Below are 19688 nucleotides of genomic sequence, written 5' to 3'. Positions count from 1 at the left end.
CCGAGGGAGGGTCACACTGTGGGAGGGGTGGTACTGAGGGAGGGTCACTGTGGGAGGGGTGGTACCGAGGGAGGGTCACACTGTGGGAGGTGGTTCTGAGGGAGGGTCACGGTGGGAGGGGCGGGTACCGAGGGAGGGTCACTGTGGGAGGGGTGGTACCGAGGGAGGGTCACACTGTGGGAGGGGTTGCACTGAGGGAGGGTCACTGTGGGAGAGGCGGTACCGAGGGAGGGTCACACTGTGGGAGGGGTTGTACTGAGGGAGAGTCACACTGTGGGAGGGGCGGTACCGAGGGAGGGTCACACTGTGGGAGGGGTTGTACTGAGGGAGAGTCACACTGTGGGAGGGGCGGTACCGAGGGAGGGTCACACTGTGGGAGGTGGTTCTGAGGGAGGGTCACTGTGGGAGGGGCGGTACCGAGGGAGGGTCACACTGTGGGAGGTGGTTCTGAGGGAGGGTCACACTGTGGGAGGGGTTGTACCGAGGGAGGGTCACTGTGGGAGGGGTGGTACCGAGGGAGGGTCACACTGTGGGAGGTGGTTCTGAGGGAGGGTCACTGTGGGAGGGGCGGTACCGAGGGAGGGTCACACTGTGGGAGGTGGTTCTGAGGGAGGGTCACACTGTGGGAGGGGTTGTACTGAGGGAGGGTCACTGTGGGAGGGTCACTGTGGGAGGAGTGGTACTGAGGGAGGGTCACTGTGGGAGGGTCACAATGTGGGAGGGGTGGTACTGAGGGAGCTCACACCTCAAATGGGTCTACCTTCTTCAGCACAGCAACTTCCCACGCTTCATCGTGGACAATGAAACCCCCAGAGAGGGTGTAGAGAGGAAGAGAGCTACAAAAATATCTGGGGCTGACCTGTGACATTGACGTCATGGTAGGCCTCGAGCCATGCCTCCATGCCAATCATGTCATGCTCGTTAAAGAGGAAAATGATGTCCTTCGCCCAGTAGATCTGACCTGTGGGGAGAACGGAGGCTGCTGCTTAGTGACTGAGAAACACCAATAACCAGACAGTCCCATCACACAGTCCTGGGGTCAGACACAGAGTGAAACTCCCTTCACACCGTCCATTCACACAATCCCAGGATCAGACACAGAGTGAAACTCCCTCCACACCGTCCCATCACACACTCCCGGGGTCAGACACAGAGTGAAACTCCCTCCACACCGTCCCATCACACACTCCCGGGGTCAGACACAGAGTGAATCTCCCTCCACACCGTCCCATCACACACTCCCGGGGTCAGACACAGAGTGAGCTCCCTCCACACCGTCCCATCACACACTCCCGGGGTCAGACACAGAGTGAAACTCCCTCCACACCGTCCATTCACACAATCCCAGGATCAGACACAGAGTGAAGCTCCCTCCACACCGTCCCATCACACACTCTCGGGGTCAGACACAGAGTGAAACTCCCTCCACACTGTCCCATCACACACTCCCGGGGTCAGACACAGAGTGAAACTCCCTCCACACCGTCCTATCACACAGTCCCGGGGTCAGACACAGAGTGAAACTCCCTTCACACCGTCCCATCACACACTCCCGGGGTCAGACACAGAGTGAAACTCCCTCCACACCGTCCCATCACACACTCCCGGGGTCAGACACAGAGTGAAGCTCCCTCCACACCGTCCCATCACACAGTCCCGGGGTCAGACACAGAGTGAAACTCCCTTCACACCGTCCATTCACACAATCCCGGGATCAGACACAGAGTGAAACTCCCTCCACACCGTCCCATCACACAGTCCCGGGGTCAGACACAGAGTGAAACTCCCTTCACACCGTCCCATCACACACTCCCGGGGTCAGACACAGAGTGAAACTCCCTTCACACTGTCCCATCACACACTCCCAGGGTCAGACACAGAGTGAAGCTCCCTCCACACCGTCCCATCACACAGTCCCGGGGTCAGACACAGAGTGAAACTCCCTTCACACCGTCCCATCACACAATCCTGGGATCAGACACAGAGTGAAACTCCCTCCACACCATCCCATCACACAGTCCCGGGGTCAGACGCAGAGTGAAACTCCCTTCACACCGTCCCATCACACACTCCCGGGGTCAGACACAGAGTGAAACTCCCTCCACACCGTCCCATCACACACTCCCGGGGTCAGACACAGAGTGAAACTCCCTCCACACCGTCCTATCACACACTCCCGGGATCAGACACAGAGTGAAACTCCCTCCACACCGTCCCATCACACACTCCCGGGGTCAGACACAGAGTGAAGCTCCCTCCACAACGTCCCATCACACACTCCCGGGGTCAGACAGAGTGAAACTCCCTCCACACACTCCCGGGGTCAGCCATGTCGACCGTTCCAGACTCCTCACCTCGGAAGTAGGAAGCCAGGGCCAGGAGCAGCCCTGCAGCTTGGCTGTTGTGCTTTGTTTGCACCGGGGTGCTGAGGACGATGGACTCCGTGCTTGCTGCCCTGGAGGCGCGCAGGATGCCATAGACATTGGTGCCTTTCACCATCTGTGATACACACGGAAAGGTTGTAATGAGCCGCAAACCCAAATGGATGGCAAAACAGAGAGTGGAACATCGTGGGGTGGAGAACCTCACACAACACTCACCCACACAGAGGCCAAGTGAAAATGCTGGACGCCCCTCCTCACTGACAAGAGGGTGGTGAATCTGTGGAATTCATTGCCAAATACGGTTGTGCAGGACAAGTCATTGGGTGTATTTAAAGCGGAGGTTGACATGTTCTTGATGAGCAAGGGGGTGAAAGGCTACGGGGAGCGGGCAGGAGAATGGAGTTGAGAGATAATAACTCAGCCATGATGGAATGGCAGAGCAGACTTGATGGGCCGAATGGTGTAATATTGCTCCTAAATACATGAGATTCTGCAGATGCTGGAAATCCAAAGCAACACACACAGAACACTGGAGGAACTCAGCAGACCAGGAAGCATCCATGGGAATTAATAAACGGTCAATGTTTTGGGTCAAGACCTTTCATCAAGACAGACTTCTGGCCAGAAAAGTTGACTGTTTATTCACTTTCGTAGATGGTGAGCTCCTCCAGCACGCTGTGTGCACTGGAACATTAGAACAGCTCCTATAGCTTATAGTCACCGACAGTGACAGTGAGGCAGCTGGCCTCTCCAGCAGCATCCCAGAACAGAGAACAGTATAGCTCAGGGACGAGGAGGAGCTCATCGTTTACTGTTTCGGGTGCTGGCTGTCTGGAAGACACAGGCAGGGGAGGTGAGAGTTGTAAGCTGAAATGACAGTGGCATTTAGAGGCATGCAGACCACCAAGAAAGTGCAGGGAAGGGGGAGGTATGGAGCTCATACAGGCAGAAGGGATTAATTTTACTTGTTGCGCACACATCGAAACATACAGTGAAATGTGTCCTTTGTAACAACGACCGACACAGTCCGGGGATGTGCTGGGGTCAGCTTGTGAGGATCGTCAAGCTTCTGACACCAACACAGCAAGCCCACTACTCACTAACCCTGACTGGTACGTCTCTGGATGTGGGAGAAAACCGAGTCACCTGGAGGGAACACACACGGTCACAGGGGGAACGTACAGACAGCGGCAGCAATTGAAACCCGATCAGTAATTCCCGGGGAGAAGCAGTGCACACGCGCCCTGTCAGAGATGTGTAAGCTCATGGAATTTCTCCACGCCTGTCGCAGCAGCGTGGGAAAATCCAAGCTGCTGTCGGATATCCATCGCAGATGGAAACCGAGTCTGGGGCCCCAGAAATCTGCTTGGTTGTACCAGTATCTCTCACCCTGGGCAGAACACCTTCACCACATGAACTACAGCATTTCAAAGGAGGTGGCTCCCCTCCCATCCCCCCGCCACAAAGGGACTCACAATACTGGCCTTTGTACTTGGCCATGCTGAATTTCATTAGGGGTTTGAAAAGATTTGATGGCACGAAAGACACCCAGAAATTTCCACGATATATCATGGAGAGCTTTCTAACTCTGTCATGGAGGGGCCACTGGACAGGGTTGGAAAAAGCTGCAGGAAGTTGTAAACTCAGCCAGCTCCATCATGGAGGGCTCCCCAACATCAAAGACATTTTCAAAAGGTGATGCCTCAAAAAGACTTCATCCATCATTGAGGGCCCCCATCACCCAGGACATGCCCTCTTCTCATTGCTACTGTCAGAGAGGAGGTACAGAAGCCTGAAGACACACACCTAACGATTCAGGAACAGCTTCTTCCCCTCTGCCATCGGATTTCTGAATGGACAATGAACCCATGAACACTACCTCACCATGTTTTCCCTCTTTTTCCACTACTTATTTAATTTAATTTAATTTTTTACATACGGTATTAAAATTTGTAGCTTTTTATGACTGTGCACTGCGCTGTCACTTACGTATCTCTCACGGATCTCATCCGGGAAGGGCAGGGTGCGGGAGAAGCTGTGGGTGTGTGTCTCCAGTCCCAGGCCGGTCATGGTCTTCAGCAGCCAGTCGACGGGCATGCCGCTGAGAGAGGGGAGAGCTGGTGTCAGTGAGTGACCCACACACTCTTAACAGAGACTGCAGACTCCAGACTGCAGCAGAAACCCTGCACGTTCACAGCTTGGATGGTGACACCGCCACACACACACACACACACACACACACACACACACACACACCACACCCACACACACACACACCCACACACACACACACACCACACCCACACACACACACAGTCCGTGTGAGTTTCTGGGGAAAATAGGAAGGTGCAGGGCAGATGGATTTCAAAAACAAAGAAATACTCAAATGGCAAAACCGTGGCTGACAAGAGAAGTCAAAGCTGATGTGAAAGCAAAAGAGAGGACATACAACAAAGCAAAAATTAATGGGAAGATAGAGGATTGGGAAGCTTTTTAAAACCTACAGAAACAAATGACATACTTCCTGACAGATCACCAGCAGGTGGTAAGAGTGGGCTCCCACACCTCTGGCCCTCTGACTGTCAACACAGGAGCTCTTCAGAACTGTGTCCTAAGCCTCCTTCGTTACTCTCTGTATACCCATGACTGTGTTGCCACCCACAGCTCCCATCTACTATTTAAATTTGCTGACGATGCTACACTGATTGGCCTAATCTCAAATAATGACAAGGCAGCCTACAGAGAAGTCATCACCCTGACACAGTGGTGTCAAGAAAACAACCTCTCCCTCAAGGTCACAAAAACAAAGGAGCTGGTTGTGGACTACAGGAGGAATGGAGACAGGCTTTCCCCTATTGACAAGGATGAGAGGGTGAACAGCTTTAAATTCCTCAGCATACACATCACCAATGACCTCACGTGGTCTGCACATACCGGCTGTGTGGTGAAAAAAGCACAACAGCACCTCTCTCACCTCAGACGGTTGAATAAGTTTGGTATGGTTCCCCAGATTCTAAGAACTTTCTACAGAGGGACAATTGAGAGCATCCTGACTGGCTGCATCATTGCCTGGTATGGGAACTGTACCTCCCTTAGTCGCAAGACTCTGCAGAGAGTGGAACCGACAGCCCAGCGCATCTGTGGATGTGAACTTCCCATTATTCAGGACATTTACAGAGACAGGTGCGTAAAAAGGGCCTGAAGGATCATTGGGGACCCGAGTCACCCCAACCACAAACTGTGCCAGCTGCTACCATCCGGGAAACGGTACCACAGCATAAAAGCCAGGACCGACAGGCTCCGGGACAGCTTCTTCCACCAGGCTATGAGACTGATTAATTCATGCTAACACAACTGTATTTCTATGTTATATTGACTATCCTGTCATACATAATATTTATTATAAATTACTATAATTGCACATCGCACATTTGAACAGAGACGTAACATAGAGATTTTTATTCATGTATATGAAGGATGTAAGTAATAAAGTCAATTCAGTTCATTGAGGGTAGGACAGGATGATTTGGCAGATAAATGTGTGACTGAGAAGCTGGTGCAGGGGGCAGGGCTTCAGGTTCTTGGACCATTGGGATCTCTTCTGGGGAGGTATGACCCGTACAAAAGGGATGGGTTGCACCTGAACCCGAGAGGGACCTAATTCTTGTTGGAGTTGTTGGGGAGGGTTTAAACTAATTTGGCAGGAGTGTGGGAACCAGAGTGAAGGGACTCAGGATAGGTCGATGGTAAAAAAGAATAGTGTGTAGTCAGACTGTCAGGAAGGGCAGGCAGGTGATGGGACAAAATTGTAGCCAGCAGGGTGAGTATCAGTGCAGTAGGGATGCAGAATCAAAAAGGGTAGGAAATACAGTACTCACACTGTTGTATCTCAATGCACAGAGCATAAGAAATACGGTGGATGATCTTGTTGCATTGTTACAGGTTGTCAGATATGATGTGGCCATCACTGAATCGTAGCTGAAGGATGGTTGTAGTTGGGAGTTGAATATCCAGGTTCAGCACAGAAAGTGTGGGCCGAAGGGCCTGTTGCTGTACTGGTCTAGGTTTCTCCCGGAGGCGGGGGAGCACGTGGTCACAGGGAGAACGGGGAAACTCCATACAGTCAGTGCAAGAGGAGTGAGTGTGTGTGTGTGTGTATATATATATATATATATATATATATATATATATATGTATGTATGTATAGGAGGAGGCAGATAGAGAGACCACAGTGTCATGACCACAGAAAATGTGAGGGAGGAAAGCAGGAACGACAAGGGGAAGGGGTTTCCCGAGGGCAGACTAGGGGGGCATGCTGACCTCCAAACTCTCACTCTTTGATCAGTCCTCCCCTCCACCCCTCTCTCTCCCCCCTCCCTTACTCTGTCCCCTCTATCTCTCTCTCTCTCTCACTTCCCTTCACTCCCTCCCTGAGTGGTCCTCCTCCTTACCCTGTCCTAAAAACATAGAAACACAGAAAGCCTACAGCACAATACAGGTCCTTCAGCCCACAAAGCTGTGCCAAACATGTACTTACTTAAGAAATTACCTGGGGTTACCCATAGCCCTCTACTTTTCTAAGCTCCATGTACCTGTCCAGGAGTCTCTTAAAAGACCCTATCGTATCTGTCTCCACCACCATCACCGGCAGCCCATCCCACGCACTCACCACTCTCTGAGTAAAAAACTGACCCAACATCTCCTCTGTACCGACTCCCAAGCACCTTAAACCTGTGCCGGCTCATGTTAACCATTTCAGCGCTAGGAAAAAGCCTCTTAACTATCCACACGATCAATGCCTCTCATCATCTCATACACCTCTATCAGGTCACCTCTCATCCTCCGTCGCTCCAAGGAGAAAAGGCTGAGTTCACTCAACCTATTCTCATAAGGCATGCTCCCCAATCCAGGCAATATCCTTGTAAATCTCCTCTGCACCCTTTCTATGGTTTCCACATCCTCCCTGTAGTGAGGCGACCAGAACTGAGCACAGTACTCCAAGTGGGGTCTGACCAAGGTCCTATATAGCTATAACATTTCCTTTCTGCTCCTAAACTCAACCCCACGACTGAAAAAGGCCAATGTACCCGTATGCCTTCTTAACCACAGAGTCAACCTGAGCACCAGCTTTTGAGTGTCCTAAGGACTCAGACCCCAAGATCCCTCTGATCCTCCACACTGCCAAGAGTCTGACCATTAATACTGTATTCTGCCATCATATTTGACCTACCAAAATGAACCACCTCACACTTATCTAGGTTGAACTCCATCTGCCACTTCTCAACCCAGTTTTGCATTCTGTCAATGTCCCACTGTAACCTCTGACAGCCCTCCACAGTATCCACAACACCCCCAACCTTTGCATCATCAGCATATTTACTAACCCATCCCTCCACTTCCTCATCCAGGTCACTTAAAAATATCATGAAGAGAAGGGGTCCCTGAGGCATACCACTGGTCACCAACCTCCATGCAGAACATGACCCGTCTACAACCATTCTTTGCCTTCTGTGGGCAAGCCAGTTCTGGATCCACAAAGCAATGTCCCCTTGGATCCCATGCCTCCTTATTTTCTCAATAAGCCTTGTATGGGATACCTTATCAAATGCCTTGCTGAAATCCAGATACACTACATCTACTGCTCTACCTTCATCAATGTCACATCCTCAAAAACCTCAATCAGGTTTGTAAGGCACGACCTGCCCTTGACAAAGCCATGCTGACTATTCCTAATCATATTATGCCTCTCCAAATGTTCATAAATCCTGCCTCTCGAGATCTTTTCCATCAACTTACCAATCATAATCGCAATCCTCTCTCCCCCTCCCCACCCTGTCCACCCCCTTCTCACTCTCTCTATCTCCACTCTCTGTGGAGAGGATGTTTCCTATGGTGAGAGAGTCAAGAACCAGAGGACATGGCCTAAGCATAGAGGGGCGTCCTTTTACAAATGGAGTTGGAGGAATTTTCTTAGCCAGAGGGTGATGAATCTGTGGAATTTATTGCTACAGATGACTGTGAAGGCTAAGCCATTGGGTATATTTTAAGCGGAGTTTGATAATTTCTTGATTAGTTAGAGCATTAAAGGTTACGGGGAGAAGGCAGGAAAATAGGGTTGAGAGGAATAGTAAATCAGCCATGATTAAATGGCAGAGTCCCTCCCTCCCTCCTTTATTGCCCTTCCTGAGTGGCTGTCCTCCATTTCCACAACCCCCACGTGGCCCCCTCCTTACCCTGCCCTCTTCCGGTGCCCCGAGAACTCGCGGGCATACGAGAGCGCCCTGTCCCCGAACAGAAAGTTCTCGTCCACCATGGTGGAGCCCATGGCATTCTCCGATGTGTACATTCGCAGGATGAAGGGTTCAAATGCCAGACCAAGGAACCAGACGATGCCCGCCACGTAGCACAGGAGGCTGAAACAAGACCAGATAACACAGATATCAGAACATCCCATCTCATCAACCATTCCCACAGTCCCTGATCGAGGTACCAACCAGCACAAAGAACCATCACACACTCCCAGGGTCAGACACAGAGTGAAGCTCCCTCCACACTGTCCCATCACACACTCCCAGGGTCAGACACAGAGTGAAACTCCCTTCACACCGTCCCATCACACACTCCCGGGGTCAGACAGAGTGAAACTCCCTCCACAGTGTCCCATCACACACTCCCAGGGTCAGACACAGAGTGAAACTCCCTCCACACCATCCCATCACACAATCCCAGGGTCAGACACAGAGTGAATCTCCCTCCACACCGTCCCATCACACACTCCCTGGGTCAGACACAGAGTGAATCTCCCTCCACACCATCCCATCACACACTCCCGGGGTCAGACACAGAATGAAACTCCCTCCACACCGTCCCATCGTACACTCCCCGGGTCAGACACAGACTGAAACTCTCTCCATACCGTCCCATCACACACTCCCGGGGTCAGACACAGAGTGAAACTCCCTCCACACTGTCCCATCACACACTCCCGGGGTCAGACACAGACTGAAACTCTCTCCATACCGTCCCATCACACACTCCCGGGGTCAGACTGTGATGGGGTCCTGAATGTGCTTTTGAAAAGAGAGAGAGAGAGTTGTGGAACACAGACACCTTGTTAAAAGAGAGAGAAAGAAAGAGAGAGAGAGGAAAAGACTGCTTTGAGATGGTGTTATGGTTTTTCAGCAGCATATTTACACTTCTGCAAGGACTGTGGCAGCTTCCAAGTTCTTACAGAGAGAGAAGGGAGGAGCTGCTTGATGGACAGCTGGTGTTCAGCACGGTGAGATAAATAGAAGGTCAGCTGTTAGACCTACAGACACATGGTTTTGGACACTAAATGGGCTTCATTGTGCTCACAGAAAAGGTGGGTTTTGGAGGATCGATTAGGTGGATCGATCAGTGGCTCTCACAGTGTGAAAAGGGTGTGACCGGTGGGGAGTTATTTGTGTGTCCAACCCTCGCCTGGGTTGATAATTCCTCCACAGAAGAATGGTCCCCTTTGTTGTGGTCACAGTCAGTGACTTCTGAAGGATTTCGAGGATTTCAGAGGACAACGGGAAGATCGACGGCATCAGCTCACCTAAAGACTCAAATCTCTCCCTCTCTCTCTCCATCGTTACTCAACTCAATACCACAAACTGAACTGAACTTTACTCATCATCATAAGACTATCTATTTACCCCTAGACTTGAAGAAGCTTGGTTTTCATATATTTCCACACTTACTTATATATAATCTTTGCTAACTTGTTTGACTTATCTGCATTTATATTACTGTACTGCGTAGTTACTAATAAATACCATCAGTTAATAGCAATACTGGACTCCAAAGTGTTTTCCATTTCTTTTGGTTCTTTAACCCATCACAGGGTACGTGACAAGACACAAAGTGAAGCTCCCTCTACATCTACACCATCCTGTTACACATAAGCTACTCAGCCCATCATTCCTGCTGTAAGATTCGATGAAATCAAGCTCACACTGATTCTGTGCACGTACCCCTGAATTTTGTCTCAGCGTCCCCCGAATGATGTGTTGAAGTTTTAATTTTTAAGGAGATACAGCACAGTAACAGGTCCTTGCAGCACAATGATCTTCTGCTCCCCAATTACACTCACACAATCAATGAACCTACTAACCCATACCCGCGCTCCGGTCTCCTCTCACGTACAGGTTTGGGTTACCGAGCTGGGGACGTTTGGGTTACAGAGTTGGGAACGTTTGGGTTACAGAGTTGGGAACGTTTGGGTTACAGAGTTGGGGACATGTGGGTTACCGAGTTGGGGACGTGTGGGTTACCGGGTTGGGGACGTGTGGGTTACCGGGTTGGGGACGTGTGGGTTACTGAGTTGGGGTCGCTTCTGTTAACGGGTTAGGGTCGTTTGGGTTACCAGGTTGGGGACGTGTGGGTTACCGAGTTGGGGACGTGCTTTGTTGGCATCAGAAGTGTGGTGAGACGTGCAGGCAGCCCCCGGCACACTATCAGACCGTGTTGGCCAAAGACACAAACAACATATTTCACTGTAGGTTTCAACATGCATCCAACAAATAAAACTAATCGTCTCTCTACGGGCGCCGTGGCAGCGTAGCTATTAGCACAGTATCACAGCTCGGGGCGACGGAGTTCACAGCGTACTCTGTTAGGAGTCTACACGTCCCTCGTGTGGAATGTGTAGGTTTCGATTTCCTCCCACAGTCCAAAGACTGAGCAGTTAGTAGGTGATTGTAAATTGTACTGTGATGAGGCAGGGGTTAAATCAGAGGCTGCCGGGCAGTGAGGCTCAGTAGGCCGGAAGGGCCTGTTCCACTCTCTATGTCAAAATAAGCTAAAGACACAAATAAACCTTTCATCTCAGCAGAGGCTGAACTGGCTTTTCCCTGGAGTGAGGTCGTGAGGTCTGTAATATCTTCAGGGGCAGAGATACGATGGATGACCACAAACATTTCTCCAGGGTGGAGGGCGTCAGATTGGGGTGAGGAGGGAAAGATTTAAAGGGAATCCAAGGGCCAACCTCTCCACACAGGGCAGTGGGTCAGAACGGAGCTGCCAGAGGATGTGCTTGAGGCTGGCACAGTAACAATATTTAACAGACACTTGGTCAGGTAGAGGGACAGGAAAGGTTTAGAGGGACAGGGGTAGTGGGACTCGCTCAGGTAGAGAAAAATAAAAGATAAGGAGAACGATTAGCCTTCTTTGAAACACACAGTGAAATGTATCGTTTGTCAAAGGTTCGTCACACACTGAAATGTGTCTTCTGTCAAATTAAATCACCGAGGCTCAGGCCACAAATGCCGCCACAGTTCTGGTGCCTACATACCATGCCCACTACTCCCTAATCTGAACACCTTTGGACTGTGGGAGGAAATCAGAGCACCCAGCGGAAACCCAAGTGGTCACGGGGAGAGCATACAGACAGCACTGGGTACAGAACCCTGACCGGTGATCACTGGTGCTGTACAGCGAAGCGTTAATTGCTACGTTACCACGCAGCCCCAAAGGCAACTTGGTCAGCATGAACGAGCCGCTCGTGTTCAGAACGACTGTGTGACTCTCTTCCCTCTGAACCCCTGAGGAAGCCCTCGCCCACTGACCACTCACCACAGCGGCCCCTCGCCCACTGACCACAGCGGCCCCTCACCCTCGCCCACTGACCACTCACCACAGCGGCCCTTCACCCTCACCCACTGACCACTCACCACAGCGGCCCCTCACCCACTGACCACTCACCACAGCAGCCCCTCGCCCACTGACCACTCACCACAGCGGCCCCTCACCCTCGCCCACTGACCACAGCGGCCCCTCGCCCTCACCCACTGACCACTCACCACAGCAGCCCCTCGCCCTCTCCCACTGACCACTCACCACAGCGGCCCCGCCCTCGCCCACTGACCACAGCGGCACCTCACCCTCGCCCACTGACCACAGCGGCCCCTCGCCCTCGCCCACTGACCACTCACCACAGAGGCCCCTCACCCTCGCCCACTGACCACTCACCACAGCGGCCCCACACCCTCACCCACTGACCACTCACCACAGCGGCCCCTCACCCTCGCCCACTGACCACTCACCACAGCGGCCCCACACCCTCACCCACTGACCACTCACCACAGCGGCCCCTCACCCTCACCCACTGACCACAGCGGCCCCTCGCCCTCACCCACTGACCACTCACCACAGAGGCCCCTCACCCTCGCCCACTGACCACTCACCACAGCGGCCCCTCGCCCACTGACACTCACCACAGCGGCCCCTCACCCTCGCCCACTGACCACTCACCACAGCGGCCCCTCACCCACTGACCACTGACCACAGCGGCCCCTCACCCTCGCCCACTGACCACTCACCACAGCGGCCCCTCGCCCACTGACACTCACCACAGCGGCCCCTCACCCTCGCCCACTGACCACTCACCACAGCGGCCCCTCACCCACTGACCACAGCGGCCCCTCACCCTCGCCCACTGACCACTCACCACAGCGGCCCCTCGCCCACTGACCACAGCGGCCCCTCGCCCTCGCCCACTGACCACTCACCACAGCAGCCCCTCGCCCACTGACCACTCACCACAGCGGCCCCTCACCCACTGACCACTCACCACAGCGGCCCCTCGCCCACTGACCACTCACCACAGCGGCCCCTCACCCACTGACCACTCACCACAGCGGCCCTTCACCCTCGCCCACTGACCACAGCAGCCCCTCGCCCTCACCCACTGACCACTCACCACAGCGGCCCCTCACCCACTGACCACTCACCACAGTGGCCCCTCGCCCTCGCCCACTGACCACTCACCACAGCGGCCTCTCACCCTCGCCCACTGACCAATCACCACAGCGGCCCCTCACCCTCACCCACTGACCACTCACCACAGCGGCCCCTCGCCCTCACCCACTGACCACTCACCACAGCGGCCCCTCACCCACTGACCACTCACCACAGCGGCCCCTCGCCCTCGCCCACTGACCACTCACCACAGCGGCCTCTCACCCTCGCCCACTGACCAATCACCACAGCGGCCCCTCACCCTCACCCACTGACCACTCACCACAGCGGCCCCTCGCCCACTGACCACTCACCACAGCGGCCCCTCGCCCACTGACCACTCACCACAGCAGCCCCTCGCCCACTGACCACTCACCACAGTGGCCCCTCACCCACTGACCACTCACCACAGTGGCCCCTCACCCACTGACCACTCACAACAGCGGCCCCTCGCCCTCGCCCACTCACCACAGCAGCCCCTCGACCTCGCCCACTGACCACTCACCACAGCAGCCCCTCGCCCTCGCCCACTGACCACTCACCACAGCGGCCCCTCACCCACTGACCACTCACCACAGCAGCCCCTCGACCTCGCCCACTGACCACTCACCACAGCAGCCCCTCGCCCTCGCCCACTGACCACTCACCACAGCGGCCCCTCACCCACTGACCACTCACCACAGCAGCCCCTCGCCCTCGCCCACTGACCACTCACCACAGCGGCCCCTCGCCCTCGCCCACTGACCACTCACCACAGCGGCCCCTCGCCCTCGCCCACTCACCACTCACCACAGTGGCCCCTCACCCTCACCCACTGACCACTCACCATAGCGGCGCGTTCATCTTGGTGATAAGCCCCGTCAGGACTTGCCTGCGGCTCGGGTCCGAAAGCAGCCCCATCCTTCTGCCTCAGTTGGTGGGGGTGGGAGGGTGAACAGCTTCAATCCCACGCCCCGCACCCTGGAACAGAATAGAAAAGGTGATCAGCAGTCAGCTCTGTGCGAGTTTAGAAGACAAGCAGTCATGTTGCCATTACATAAAAATCGAGTTAGTCCGTATCTGGACATCTGGATGCAGTTCTGGTCATCTCACTATAGACAGGATGTCGAGGCTTTGGAGAGGCTGCAGAAGAGGTTTAACAGGACGCTGCCTGGATTAGAGGGCATAGAGATTGGACAAACTTGGGTTGTTTTCTCTGGATTCAAAATTCAAGATTGTTTAATGCCATTTCCAATGAACAAGAATGAAATAATTGTTACTCCAAATCCGATGCAGCACAGAGAAAACAGTGAGGTAAAGAACACAATCACAATTTTTAAAAACACAATAAATATAAATACGTAAGATAGCAGCTACACATTGATTAATTGTATGTCTGTAAAGTGAAACTGGGCACGGGAGTGTCTGTACGTAAGGTGACTCTGACAGGAAATGATAAAGTAGTGGTGGCTGGGGGTGTGGAGGGCTGGGTTCGTGAGTCAAGGTGTTGATCAGCCTTACTGCTCGGGGGAAGTAGCTGTTTCTGAACCTGGCGGTTCTGGTACGGATGCTACATAGCCTCCTCCCTGATGGGAAAGGGAATGGCAGCAGTGGAAGCTGATAAAATTATGAGAGGTGCTGATGGTCAGAATCATTTTCCTAGGGTGACAGTGGCAAATACTACAGGGCACAAGTTTAAGGCAGATTCATATTTAGGGAGTGCTGGGGTCTGGATCAGACCGTCAGAATCAGAATCAGGTTTATCATCACCGGCATGTGACGTGAAATTTGTTAACTTAGCAGCAGCAGTTCAATGCAATACATAATCTAGCAGAGAAAAAAAAATAAATAAAATAAAACATAATAATAAATAAACAAGTACATCAATTACATTTATTGAATAGATATAAACAAATGCAAAAACAGAAATACTGTTTTGTACAGAAATACAAAAAAAAGTGAGGTAGTGTTCACGGGTTCAATGTCCATTTAGGAATCGGATGGCAGAGGGGAAGAAGTTGTTCCTGAATCACTGAGTGTGTGCCTTCAGGCTTTTGTACCTCCTACCTGATGGTAACAGTGAGAAAAGGGCATGCCCTGGGTGCTGGAGGTCCTTAATAATGGACGCTGCCTTTCTGAGACACCGCTCCCTGAAGATGTCCTGGGCACTTTGTAGGCTAGTACCCAAGATGAAGCTGACTAGATTTACAACCTTCTGCAGCTTCTTTCGGTCCTGTGCAGTAGCCCCTTCATACCAGACAGTGATTCAGCCTGTCAGAATGTTCTCCACAGTACATCTATAGAAGTTTTTGAGTGTATTTGTTGACGTGCCAAATCTCTTCAAACTCCTAATGTAGTATAGTCGCTGTCTTGCCTTCTTTACAACTACATCAATATGTTGGGACCAGGCTAGATCCTCAGAGATCTTGACACCCAGGAACTTGAAGCTGCTCACTCTCTCCACTTCTGATCCCTATATGAGGATCGGTATGTGTTCCTTCCTCTTACCCTTCCTGAAGTCCACAGTCAGCTCTTTCATCTTACTGACGTTGAGTGCCAGGTTGTTGCTGTGACACCACTCCACTAGTTGGCATATCTCACTCCTGTACGCCCTCTCGTCACCACCTGAAATTCTACCAAAAATGGTTGCATCATCAGCAAATTTGTAAATGGTATTTGAGCTATACATAGCTACACAGTCATGGGTATAGAGAGAGTAGAGCAGTGGACTAAGCACACACCCCTGAGGAGTGCCAGTGTTGATCGTCAGCAAGGAGGATATATTATCACCAATCTGCACAGATTATGGTCTTCCAGTTAGGAAGTTGAGGATCCAATTGCAGAGGGAGGCACAGAGGCCCAGGTTCTGTAAGTTCTCAATCAGGATTGTGGGAATGATGATATTAAATGCCGAGGTATAGTCGATGAACAGCACCCTGATGTAGGTGTTTGAGTTGTCCGGGTGGTCTAAAGCCACATGAAGAGCCATTGAGATTGCATTTGCCATTGAAATTGCTATCGGTCCAGGTCCTTGCTGAGGCAGGAGTTCAGACTAGTCATAACCAACCTCTCAAAGCATTTCATCACTGTAGATGTCAGTGCTACCAGACAATAGCCATTAAGGCAATTATACTGGTATAATTGCTGCCTTTTTGAAGCTAGTGGGAACTTCCGCCCGTAGCAGTGAGAGGTTGAAAATGTCCTTGAATACTCCCGCTAGTTGGTTGGCACAAGTTTTCAGAGCCTTATCAGGTACTCCATCGGGACCTTCCGCCTTACGAGGGTTCACCCTCTATAAAGACAGTCTAACATCGACCTCTGAGACAGAGATCACAGAGTCATCAGGTGCAGCAGGGATCTTCACAGCTGTAGTTCTGTTCTCCCTTTCAAACAGGCATGGAAGGCATTGAGTTCATCTGGTAGTGAGGCATCGCCACCATTCATGCTATTGGGTTTCACTTTGTAGGAAGCGATGTCTTGCAAACCCTGCCAGAGTTGCTGTGCATCCAATGTCACCTTCAACCTCGTTCAAAATTGTCTCTTCGCCCTTGAAATAGCCCTCCGCAATCATACCTGGTTCTTTGGTACAGTACAGGCCTGGGTTGCCAGACTTGAATGCCACAGATCTAGCCTTCAGCAGACAATGTACCTCCCATGACTGTCAGGGGTCAGGGTAGAAGCAGATTGGTGGGTTTCTAGCAGTAGAAGCAGTTACACATTCAGATCCAATCATCACATGCACATCGAGGCACATCGTGACGTGCGACTTTCGTGTCAACAACCAACAGTACAAGGATGTGCCGGGGGCAGTCTGCAAGAGTGGGCACACAATCTGACACCAGCATAACACGTCCACCAATTTAAACAAACAAGCCTCTGTTCTCCCCCCCCCCACCCCCCCACACACACACACACACCTCCACAAGGTGAAACTCCCTCTACACCGTCCCATCACACACTCCCGGGGTCAGACACAGAGTGAATCTCCCTCCACACCATCCCATTGCACACAATGGAGGTCTGATACAGATTAAGCTCTCTCCACACCGTCCCATCACACACTCTCTGGGTCAGACACAGAGTGAAACTCCCTCCACACAGTCCCATCACACACTCCCAGGGTCAGACACAGAGTGAATCTCCCTCCACACCGTCCCATCACACACTCCCTGGGTCAGACACAGAGTGAAACTCCCTCCACACCGTCCCATCACGCACTCCTGGGGTCAGACACAGAGTGAAACTCCCTCCACACCGTCCCATCACACACTCCCGGGGTCAGACACAGAGTGAAACTCCCTCCACACAGTCCCATCACACACTCCCGGGGTCAGATACAGAGTGAAACTCCCTCCACACTGTTCACACTCCCGGGGTCAGACACAGAGTGAAACTCCCTCTACACCGTCCCATCACACACTCCCAGGGTCATACACAGAGTGAAACTCCCTCCACACCGTCCCATCACACACTCCCGGGGTCAGACACAGAGTGAAACTCCCTCTACACCGTCCCTCACACACTCCCGGGGTCAGACACAGAGTGAAACTCCCTCCACACCATAAAAGGGGGGAAGAAGTTATACTCACGCGTTAACGCATTGGACATATTCGGTGGAATAATTGCTTGCTCACAATTAATATGCACAATAAGGACTGTAAACCAAGACAAAGCTACTGACACGATGAAGGAAGCCCCTAACACCAGCAGAGATGGAAGCCCTTCGTTGCTTCCCTGAACACCAGGGCGTACCGCCTGGTAAGTTTGTTTGAGTGCAGTTCCTTTGAGGTGCAAAGGAAACATCTATTGAGATCTTTGGGACGGACCCAGCTTAACATGGAGAGATGGTTCGCACATCACTGCCATCAGAATGCAAATAAAACCATACCTCACTTTCTGAAAAGCACTGGAGACTGTTTGATGTATTTGAGATTTTTTGGGCAGGGGAATTAAAGTGGATGTATTTCCCATCTCTTTGCTCCACATTCCACCTCAGTAATACATTTTATGCTGGTCTGCCAACCGCCATTATACCTTAGATGAAGAAACAGGGAATTGAGCGGATGTAGGCAAATGTGCAGAGGGATGGGATTAGTTAGACATCATGGACTGAAGAGCGTGCTCCTCTGCTGTTCCACCGAACGACTCAGGAGACAGGGTTGGGTAGATATGCGGGAGGGAGATGTGTAATGGAGTCCCAGGTATGAGATCAGACTGTGTGCTGGGGTTTTGACAGCCAGTGGATGCTGCTGTTAATATAAAATACAATTCCCATTCCTGGACCCAACATATTGATGCAATTACAAAGAAGGCACAACAGCAGCTGTATTTCATTAGGAGTTTGAGGGTGTTTGGAATGTCACCAAAGACTCTCACAAATTTCTACAGGTTCTAACTGGATACATCACTGTCTGGTATGGGGGGGGGGGGGGAGGGCACTGCACAGGACTGGAAAATGCTGCAGAATGTTGTGAGCTCACCCAGCTCCATCATGGGCACTAACCTCCCCAGCATCAAGGACATCTTCAAGAAGCAATGTTTCAAGAAGGCAGCATCCATCATTAAGGATCCCTGTCACCCAGGACATGCTCTCTTCTCATTGCTACCATCAAAAAGGAGGTACAAGAGCCTGAAGACGCACACTTAACGATTCAGGAACAGCTTCTTCCCCTCTGCCATCAGATTGTCATGGCATTGAACCCATGAGCACTTCCCCATATGTTTTCCCTCTCTTATTGCACTAGTTACTTCATATACTTCTTATTGTAATTGTTTTTTATTATGATACATTACTGCTGCAAATTAACAAATTTCACAAAACTTGCCGGTGATAATAAGCCTGATTCTGAAATACGGATGACCAGAGGTTTGGTAGGGATTCCACAGAGCACGGAGTGGGGGATGTCCCAGTCCCAGTAACAAGCTTAGAACCTAGGGGCAGACACACAGTGACCATCTCCTGGTTTAAGGCATGAGTGACAGCGAGGCGTCCGCCAGGGCAGAGGAGGGAAGAGAGGGGAGGGGAGGGGAGGGAAGAGGAGGGAAGGGAGAGGAGAGGAGAGGGGAGGGGAGGGGAGGGGAGGGGAGGGAAGAGAGGAGAGGAGAGGGGAGGGGAGGGGAGGGGAGGGGAGGGGAGGGGAGGGGAGGGGAGGGGAGGGGAGGGGAGGGGAGGGGAGGGGAGGGGAGGGGAGAGGAGAGAGGGGAGGGGAGGGAAGGCAGGAGGAGAAAGGAAACTGGGATGGACGGGGAACGTCCTCCTCCAGTCGGCCATCCATGGGGATTCTACCCGACACTGCTTCCAAGGTAACGCGGTCGCGGTGATCCCCAGTCCTCGGTGAGTGTCGAGGGGGCGGGGGTCACTCCCTCCCTCCTTCTTCCTTCCCTCATTCACTCACCTCCCCCGGACCCGGACCAGAACTCGGCGCACCGCCGACTGCCCAGCACCGGAAGCTGCCTCCCCCGGAATCCATAATGAGCGGCACACTTCCGGCAGCCAGGCCAACCAGCGGGAGCACGTTTGAGTCCTTCGATTGAGCCTTGATTTCAGATTTGCGGGATCTGCAG

The 19688-nt window shown here is 52.3% G+C and overlaps 1 protein-coding gene across 3 annotated transcripts in view; it reads right to left on the bottom strand.

The window, feature by feature from the left end:
- The window catches only part of gpaa1 (glycosylphosphatidylinositol anchor attachment 1), a 35262-nt gene extending 15673 nt beyond the window's left edge, over positions 1-19589 (bottom strand). For 2 of the 3 annotated variants that reach the window (XR_011885531.1, XM_072254293.1), the window contains exons 1-6: positions 19520-19589; positions 13972-14105; positions 8618-8797; positions 4374-4485; positions 2355-2499; positions 860-961 (exon numbers count right to left, since the gene is read on the bottom strand). Coding sequence is in view for 2 of the 3 variants with exons in the window: in XM_072254293.1 (XP_072110394.1) it covers positions 860-961; positions 2355-2499; positions 4374-4485; positions 8618-8797; positions 13972-14045 (613 nt within the window). In the remaining variant the exon portion in view is untranslated. Of the gene's footprint in view, positions 1-859; positions 962-2354; positions 2500-4373; positions 4486-8617; positions 8798-13971; positions 14106-15632; positions 15702-19519 lie in introns of those variants that run through there. The other variant, XM_072254292.1, reaches the window with a different exon arrangement.
- Between the last annotated feature and the right edge of the window lie 99 nt (positions 19590-19688).

Source organism: Mobula birostris, chromosome 3 (genome assembly GCF_030028105.1).
Source record: "Mobula birostris isolate sMobBir1 chromosome 3, sMobBir1.hap1, whole genome shotgun sequence".
Taxonomy (NCBI): Eukaryota; Metazoa; Chordata; class Chondrichthyes; order Myliobatiformes; family Myliobatidae; genus Mobula; species Mobula birostris.
Note: the sequence above shows the minus strand (reverse complement) of the source record. Positions and strands in the feature narration are given on the sequence as shown.